The sequence below is a fragment of the Brassica oleracea genome, chromosome C3 (genome assembly GCF_000695525.1).
Source record: "Brassica oleracea var. oleracea cultivar TO1000 chromosome C3, BOL, whole genome shotgun sequence".
Lineage (NCBI taxonomy): Eukaryota > Viridiplantae > Streptophyta > Magnoliopsida > Brassicales > Brassicaceae > Brassica > Brassica oleracea.
In genome coordinates, this window is record NC_027750.1 from 13,114,478 (window position 1) to 13,123,514 (window position 9,037).

The following is a 9,037-nucleotide window of genomic DNA, read 5'->3' on the forward strand; positions in this document are numbered from 1 at the left end:
GAAATCTATTTCTTAAATTCTTCATTGTATGAATCCGACAAACACACAATTTTCGGTTCAAACAGTAAGCAGTTTGAGACTGTAGAAAAATCTGTTATATTTGAGTTTTGGTGGTTGAAGCCTATTAGTGTAAGGGTTTAGAAAAACAATATATAAACTAACCTAATTTCTTGTCTCCTAAGATCATGCATGTCTATTGGTCAGAACCCATCAAGGGTTCTAATTATTAGTTTAATTATTAATTGTGTACTTTATAAATTTTTTTCTTTCTTAAATTGAATTATTAAATTCAAATTTTACAAAACTTATAAATTATTGGATTTCATAAAAGGAAAGAACAAAATATTATTGTTAAAGTAATTATTTTACATAAATTTGAAAATTCAAAGATGCTGTGATGATAAATTTGGCATTAATAAAACCATACTCAATTTCAATTTCAAACGCCATTTGACAAAATATTATCTTTCAATATAATTTCAAAAACGTCTAATGATCAAGAACTACTACAAGCTAATGCTCAAACAACATAACCATAGTCGAGTTGAAAATGACTCCAACATAATCATACATTCAAAGAAGATGGTACCTTTGTTCAGATACTGAACCAGGAGCTTGTGTCGCATAATCATGGCACCGATACAAATTTTGCTATCTTTACTACCAGCATAGAAAAAACTCCCACCAGGTCCAACGCAAGTGCATTGATGGCTGCAGGAAAGATGATGTTTCTCAACAGTTTCCCCTTGGACAGGCTCCAAACCTAACCAAAGGCCATGAAATTTAAAAATCGCTTAACTTTCATCGCAAGTTAAAAAAATGCATACAGATTACTACCAGTCACAGCCACAAAGCATGATGTTTCCCCAAATGCAGAGTATACCGTTGCCTGTCTTCCAGGGTCCTGCAACAATGGGTTACTATCATCAAGCTCCAGTGTCTTGGTCTGCAGCTCCAGCCAACGGATTGATGCTACGTATACGCAGTTCCTCTTGCATACAGTCTGAATGGAGAGTCCCCATTATACGTGCAGTATGGGACCCATTGAACCATTCAGCAACCCCTTTCTTCCACTCCGGGCCAGCTCCACTTTTTTATCCGTTTGCTGAAATCAACACAATGAACACTGTGGACCAAGTTCAAACTCTTGAGCCATCAGAACACAATTATTTAAAGGAAGCAGCAGATGAAAGGAAACTAAACTTTACATATTAAGACCATAAAAACAAAATAAGAATCAGGCACAAGCAAGTATTGACATCCACATGGAACCAAAACTAAAGGAAAGGAATATAAAACTAGATAACATAAGTAAGAGACAACTTCCCCAATCATTAGTCTCTCAACTCATATGATTCTAGTACTCAACTACCAGACCCTAGATCCAAACTAACTCGAGAAAAGCTTAGATCTTTCTTTGTTTATGTGTGCAATGAACCTCCTTAACTTCTAAGATTGGAGTTCTATCTTTTGAATGCAGTCAAAGCCTAAATCTGGTTCTTCTCTGTTACTATGAAAAACTACAGAACAATGGAATGTAATCAAACCACTTAAAGCTACCTCTCTTCTCTACCAGAACATTAGAGAAGCATCAAAGAACTCGGCTTTACGAATAGCTTAGTTGCTTACATGGCACTTCATACCCAGAATGGATATAACAAAAGAAGGAAACTCAGAATCATCAGCTCAAGAGTGATTCAAAAACTGATTGATGAATTACAATGAATCAATACAGAGTTAGATGTATAGCAAAAGATTATTACTTTACCTCTTCTTCGTCCAAATCAAACATGACTCGAGAAACAGAGTCGAATCACATAACCCAAATCACACTCCCTGATTGCTCCACACATCGCCCTACTCCACCACGAAACAAAAACAGTAAGTAAAACAAGTCTATTAATGTAATTCTTGAGATTAAAAAACTGATAGTTAACTAAAATTAAACGGAAAAAAGGAGGAAGCTTTCAAAAACGGATCCATAAGCAACTATGCCAAACTCATTTTATTGATTATACTATCTATTGTAAAAAATATTTTCATCTTCTTCTTTCATCTCATCATCCAAACAAACTAAATAATCAAAGGGTCCTTCTACCTCTTGCTTTATAGATAACAAAAATAAAATTAATTTTTAATAATTATATGTTTTCAAATTTAAATTTTTTCAATTTTTTTATTTATTTGTTTTTTCAATTTTTTATTGAAATTCAAAAATACTTTTTCAAACTATTTTAAAAATTTATATTTTGAATATTTTGAATATTTTGAATATTTTAATATTTTTTAGACACAGTAATAATCATTAATATAATTACGTAAAATTACATATGATTTATATGCTCTGTGGAACTAATTCTAAATAATTTAAAACTCATAACAAGGAATATGAACATATGAAAATGTGTAATTATGTAGGAATATGAAAATAAAATGATATGTTCACCTAAATATGTTCATATTCCTTGTTATGAGTTTTTATTATTTAGAATTAGTTCCACAAAGTATATAAATCATATGTAATTAGCTTAATGATCGTTACTGTGTTTAAATAAAAACATTAAATTTTCAAAATATAATTTTTTAAAATAGTTTTAAAAAGTATATTTGAATTTCAATAAAAAAAAGTAAAAAAAATTGAAAAAAAATCGGTAAAAAGATAGAAAAAGTTCAAATTTGAAAACATATAATTCCAAACAATTTTTTTTTTTTATATTTGTTATCGATAAAGCAAAGGATAAAATGACCCTTTGATTATTTAGTTTGTTTGGACGATGAGAGTAAAGAAGAAGATGAAAATATTTTTTTTAAATATGCATTATAATAGAAAACAATAGAGAATACAATTAATAAATTGTCTTTGGCAGAGTAGCTAACGGATCCAATGTAACATTGGTCAGACCCAGGTTCGAGTGTCACTTACCTCTTTTTAAAAATTATGTTTTTATTAATTAATAATTATATAAAATATAGAAAGCCACATAATATTTTTGACGGACACGTAATCACTATATAACGGACAGTTCAGATTCTGTTACTTGACTAACAGAAAATTGGTCAATGTATGTAAAATCTGAATTTTGTTAGTTGATGTAAGAAATTTAAATATTTTATGTGTTGATGTATGTTTTAACACATGGTCTGAATGTATGTACTTGATCAGGACCGCAATATTCTGCTGATGTATGAATTGGCTGATTTTCCCATAACTGGCAAATGATAGTTGTTTGGTTGATACAAAGACAAGTTTGATTTTCCTAACATTATTTTTGTAAAAATGTAGAGATTAATATTTATATAATTTGTTAAAAACAAATTTAGGGATTACGCCAATGTTTCAATTGCACACACAATTTAATTTATAAGTGGTAAAAAGTTTGTTTGTTTTTAGATAATATTTAAGAGCTGGTTCTTAGTTTTTTTAGTTAAAAATTAAAAGACGATTTCTTATATTACGCTAAAAACATCTTTATTCCATGAAACCCATTTGGGGTTCTTATTTTTTTTTGTCTTATTTAAAAAAAAAATTAAAAAATAAACCAATTGCAGACCACCACATGTCAATGGGGACCTTCGAACAGTGCTATGAACCCACTTAAATCTGTGCTTTTTTTCTTAATATTTAAACGGATGAAATGCAATCCTTACACAAACTAAGCCGGTAAGGAACACACTCCTTCCAGAAAACAGGGTAAGGAACCCGCTTAAATCGGTGCTTATTTGGGGGCTAAGCAATGGTTTTTCTGTTTTTTTTTTTTTTGTGGAGCCTACACTAAAAATCCTTCTTCGACCCCTGCAATAAAGATGCCCTGAAAACCCCGCCCTGACCCATTAAGCGCTTTGATATAGGGACGGGTAATATTATTATTTATTTAGCTTAATGAAAAATGGGCCGTTAATGAGTCGAATAACGGTGTATACATCGGCCTAGTAAGTATCCACTAAGCTGAAGCCGTTTTAACTAAGGACTCTCACATTAAACGACATCGTTTGTTTTACTCTCCCCGTGCTTGGCTGTTGTTGTTCCGTTGATGGCGACGACGCAGGGGCAGCAGACGGCGATTGACTCGGCGGTTCTGGACGATATAATCCGACGGCTCACGGAGGTTCGGTTGGCTAGACCAGGGAAGCAAGTGCAGCTCTCGGAGGCTGAGATCAAAGAGCTGTGCACTACAGCTAGAGACATCTTTCTTCAGCAACCTAATTTGCTTGAGCTTGAAGCACCCATCAAAATCTGTGGTATGTTTTTATCGAAAGCCCAATTCGATTCATTGATTCCCCAATTGGATTCTGATGATTTTAGGGTTTATAGTGTTGGAAAGTGTGAAACTTTGTGCATATCTTTTATTGGGATAATGTTGTTCAGAGTATTGTGAAGATACTTTTTGTCATGGTTAAATCTTATGATTGAATGTTATGAAGACGATAAGATCTTATTGAGAAAGGCTTTGCCTTTTGTCGAGTGTCTATGCACATGTACACAGGTAGAAAGGAATGTTAGTTTGAGACCTAGTTTTTTTGTAGAGGTGTTCTGTGATGTGATAAGAGGATATATCGTTTTCTTGCGAGTTTGGTTGGTTCTGAATAGATGTGAGAGAACATGGAGGTTTCAGTAAGCAAGCAATGCAAGCATCTCTTTGTTGTTGCATGCTATTCTCCGTGGGAACTGTTGAATACATCGTTTTCTACTTTTGAGTTTAGTAACTATTGACACGTTCTATGGCTTCCCTTATGATCTTTGTGGTGAATGTCTCAAACCAGGTGACATACATGGACAATATAGTGATTTGCTGAGGCTGTTTGAGTACGGTGGCTTCCCTCCTAGCGCCAACTACCTCTTCCTTGGAGACTACGTGGACCGAGGCAAACAGAGTCTTGAAACCATATGTCTCTTACTAGCTTACAAGATCAAATACCCAGGGAACTTTTTTCTACTAAGGGGAAACCACGAGTGTGCTTCTATCAACCGGATATATGGATTTTACGATGAGTGTAAAAGGAGGTTCAATGTGAGGGTATGGAAGGTTTTCACAGACTGTTTCAACTGCCTTCCTGTTGCTGCGCTTATAGATGACAAAATATTGTGTATGCACGGTGGACTTTCCCCGGATCTCGACCATTTGGATGAGATTAGAAGCTTGCCACGTCCAACTATGATTCCTGACACTGGGCTCCTCTGTGATTTGCTCTGGTCTGATCCTGGGAAAGATGTTAAAGGATGGGGGATGAATGATAGAGGCGTTTCGTACACTTTTGGCCCGGATAAAGTCTCTGAGTTTCTAACGAAACATGATCTAGACCTTGTGTGTCGTGCCCATCAGGTGATGATTTTTGATCATGTCTCTCTCTCTCTTTGATTCTACTGCTTTTTTGATGTTAACATGGAGGTATAATGAATTTTGTTATGACAGGTGGTGGAAGATGGTTATGAGTTCTTTGCTGATAGACAGCTAGTGACGGTGTTTTCAGCTCCTAACTACTGTGGTGAATTTGATAATGCTGGTGCGATGATGAGCGTGGATGAGAACCTTATGTGCTCGTTTCAGATTTTGAAGCCTGCGGAGAAGAAGACCAAGTTCATGATGTCCACAAAGATTTGAATCGTTTCATTGAAGGTTAGTCACTAGTGTCTACTTAGCAACACCAAACAAGTGAATGAATGGATTCTTATGCAATGATTTGTTGATCTTCTTCTTTACAAGTCTAGGATTCTATGTTTAATTCCTTCTTATTGCAGATGGACGTGGTCTTGCTCAGAGAAATTGATTCAAACCGTTGGAGACTAGGCTTTAAAGTGTGTGCCTTAGTCTTTTATAATCCGTCTTCCCAACTTCATTTTCTGCATTTTTTGTTCCTTATCTTCTTTTAAGGGGTTTCCATGATGTTCATCTGCCTGTTGAAGGCACATAGTTCGTGTGTGTACATGCGTGTGGTGGTCTCTTGGATTGGATTTTAGGACACCAAATGAAATGGTGATTATAACAAAAAAAAAAGTTTAGTGAGCTGAGCTTTTGTCTCTCAAATGGTATGTCAAAGTGGAAGAGCATAAAGCATATGGGTTCTTCAAATAATCAAAATCAAATTAGCATTTGAATTACAGAAAATAATAAATATCTCTTGGTCATGTGAATAACATAAGAATGCGAGCTAAATTGAGATTAACCAAGAAACGTCCACTCGTCTTTTGCATGATCATGTGAAAGTGGGAGGAGCTAAAGCATATGTATGTAACATCAAAATAAAATACAAAAGAACCAAGTCTCACTCTTGGTCAAAAAAATTTCATCCACTCTTGGTCATTTTTGAAGTGCGCACTAGAAATGGAATAGAATATTATTATTTAATATTCGCCTATACTAACCAATTTCATGATATTGTTTGGTTCAAAAAGTTTGTAATGCGCTGCTTAATATAATTATGTTTTTGTTTTCAGTTCTATATCGGATGCAAGAAGAATAGCGGAACCAGATGAATAAACGAGAGTAAACTACCAAAACAATTTAACGTAATTTACAAGCAATGCATGGAAGCATGATTATAATGGTCTAGGGCGGTTTTACTGTTATTATCTGACCAAATTGGGGTTTCATATATAGAAATGACATAATAGACGGTTTACTCAACAGTCAGCCTATGAAACCTCTTCATCTGACTGGACATGGGCCTCCTGGTGACAAAAATGCAGCTAACGTCGTTATAATCGGAGATTCTTTTAAATTGATTGATAAGTTTTTGCACCACAAAATCAGCTTCTTCTTCGCTCCCAACCTCTTTCATGAACTTTACTATAAATAGAGGCATCAAGCATTAACGTGGACAATAAAAAAAAATTGAAACTATAAAGGGGGTCAATAAGCATCAATCATACAACCCATTTAACTCCTTTTCTAAGCATATCATGTGTCTGTATAATGCTGCGCCACCCATAGCTGGACGTGGAGTAACTCCTGGCCTCTGAGAAATCTGTATGACGATAATACTTGGCCTTGAAGACTCTAGCTAGCAGTGACCGAGGGTACTTCAACAGACACCATCCTTGTTCAGCTATGAAGTCCTCCAAGTCTCTTATCCCTAATCCTCCTTTTTTTTATTATCTCGTAATTTTCCTCCAGCTTATCCATGCAATCTTGTTTTTATCTTTAAAGGAGGACCACCACCAAAACCTTCTCATATAAGTTGTAATCTCTCTGATTAGTCCTTTTAGGAACATGTAACAAGACATTGCATAAGTGAGTAACGCAGTATCCATCTGCACCAAGTATCACTACAGCCCATATGTCTCATTACTGAATCAAGAAATTCCCACTCAACCTTATCAACGCTTTGGATAAGTCTAATTTAATTGCTATAACTTGTTTTAAGGTTCTTGGTATGTAAATAATGCATCAGCTCATGGCCAATTAAGACACTGTTTGTGATTAAACGCCTTGGCATAAAAGCTGTTTGATTCTCCGAAATTTATAATTCTATATAACCAGGGTTTGTGCCTCTCTGCTAAAACTTTAGAAATTATCCTGTAAGCAACATTTGAGAGACTAATTGGTCTATAAACTTTTAGTGTGGAAGGGGGATCAGTTTTGGGGATGAGGCAAATGTGGGTATGGTTTATCTTGGAGTGTAAATGATTATGTTGAAAAAATAGTTTAACATGAGAGAACACACCTTGCTTGATGACATCCCAATGATGTCTGAGAAAGCATGCGTTCATGCCGTCAGGTCCAGGAATTTATCCGGGTTTATAGCAAAAAGCTGCCTCTTCAATCTCTTGCTCTGTTACTTCTCTTTGGTTAGTTGTTTATTGATCTCTTCGCTAATTACTCTGGGTATTCCTTGAATCAGATCAGTAGGAATATCGCAGGCTTCGGTGGCATAAATCTTTTGGAAATATGCTTTAATCTCAGATTGAATATCACCTGGATCCGTGTATATGCATCCTTCATCATTTGCCAAGTGAATAATCCTATTATAGCTTTTTCTTTGCATTTGTCTTTGAGTGAAAGAATTTGTTGTTCCTGTCCCATGCTTGCAGCCACTGTATTCTGCTCTTGGTTCTCCAGTACTCTTCTTCCATCCTATATTGCAGGTTTAGCTCCGCTTTTAACATCTTAAGAGTATTGATATAAACATAGAACCAGACTTGAGAACCAGACTTGAGAACCAAACTTGAGAAGCAGCCTTGCAAGTTCAAACTCGTCCAAGATGTGTTCAAAGGTCAACCAGACCGTCGGCAAGATCAGAGACAAGTTGGAATTCTGAATTAGTTAAAGCCACATGATCTATTTAGAGGATAGTGGAAGAAAGAGCTGTTGAGGTGTTGTCCCTTTCAGCTCATCTTGCAGCACCATTCTTTATTTTTTCTCTCTTTGTTTGTATCACATCTCTGGGCCTTTAAGTATTGTAACATTGTGAACTAAATGAATTAAGGAAACAGAAAATCCTTCTTTTACTCTTTCTCTCTTACTCTTGAGTTACTCTCTCTCTATCTCTTGTTCTTGAGCATTATATCTCTTGTTCTTCATTTTCTTACATGGTATTAGAGCCTTAAGCTCCTGATTACCTCAATTACTTCCGCAAGCTTACTCTATTCCTCTCTGTCTCTTGATTCTCTGGTTTTATTTCACAATTTCCTCTACAGATTTTTTTTATCCAGTGAATAGTAAATTTGAGTTCTTGAGTGTTCTTGAGTATCTTCTTCAAATTTCTTGGTTGTGCTCACTCTGTTCTGCCTCTAATCTTATTTCTTGAGAGTTTATCTTGCTTCTAAGCTTGAGATCTCTCAGTTCCAGAACTAATTTCTCTCAAATCCAGTCTTAAAATTTCAAAATATTTTTGGCACCAGATTGAGAAAAATGGAGCAGTACATGGCAATTCACATTCCAGTCACACTCAAGGGACCATGAAACTATATTACCTGGTCTAGGATGGCCAGGAAAGCCCTTGGAGATAGAGGTCTTTTGGAGCATGTCACTTCAAGTTCAGCTCCAAAGCAAATCACCCAAGGAGAAAATGGCAAGGAGGTTGTAGTGGTAGATGAAGG

The 9,037-nt window shown here is 35.3% G+C and overlaps 1 protein-coding gene and 2 long non-coding RNA genes across 3 annotated transcripts; 1 reads left to right on the forward strand and 2 right to left on the reverse strand.

Moving 5' to 3' along the window:
• Positions 1-414: 414 nt before the first annotated feature.
• Positions 415-2,048, reverse strand: LOC106332398. The gene is made up of 3 exons (XR_001268076.1): positions 1,769-2,048; positions 838-1,126; positions 415-763 (listed from the first exon to the last, which is right to left on the reverse strand). It is a non-coding gene; the product is annotated as an uncharacterized LOC106332398 (long non-coding RNA).
• A 1,936-nt stretch (positions 2,049-3,984) lies between these two features.
• Positions 3,985-6,007, forward strand: LOC106328734 (serine/threonine-protein phosphatase PP1 isozyme 4). Its single transcript, XM_013767229.1, has 4 exons — positions 3,985-4,239; positions 4,762-5,321; positions 5,412-5,615; positions 5,738-6,007. The coding sequence occupies exons 1-3, from the start codon at positions 4,032-4,034 to the stop codon at positions 5,598-5,600; spliced, it is 957 nt and encodes a 318-aa protein (XP_013622683.1). The 5' UTR covers positions 3,985-4,031; the 3' UTR covers positions 5,601-5,615; positions 5,738-6,007.
• Positions 6,008-7,086: 1,079 nt separating this feature from the next.
• LOC106333349 lies at positions 7,087-8,223 on the reverse strand. Its single transcript, XR_001268346.1, has 2 exons — positions 7,663-8,223; positions 7,087-7,197 (listed from the first exon to the last, which is right to left on the reverse strand). It is a non-coding gene; the product is annotated as an uncharacterized LOC106333349 (long non-coding RNA).
• Between the last annotated feature and the right edge of the window lie 814 nt (positions 8,224-9,037).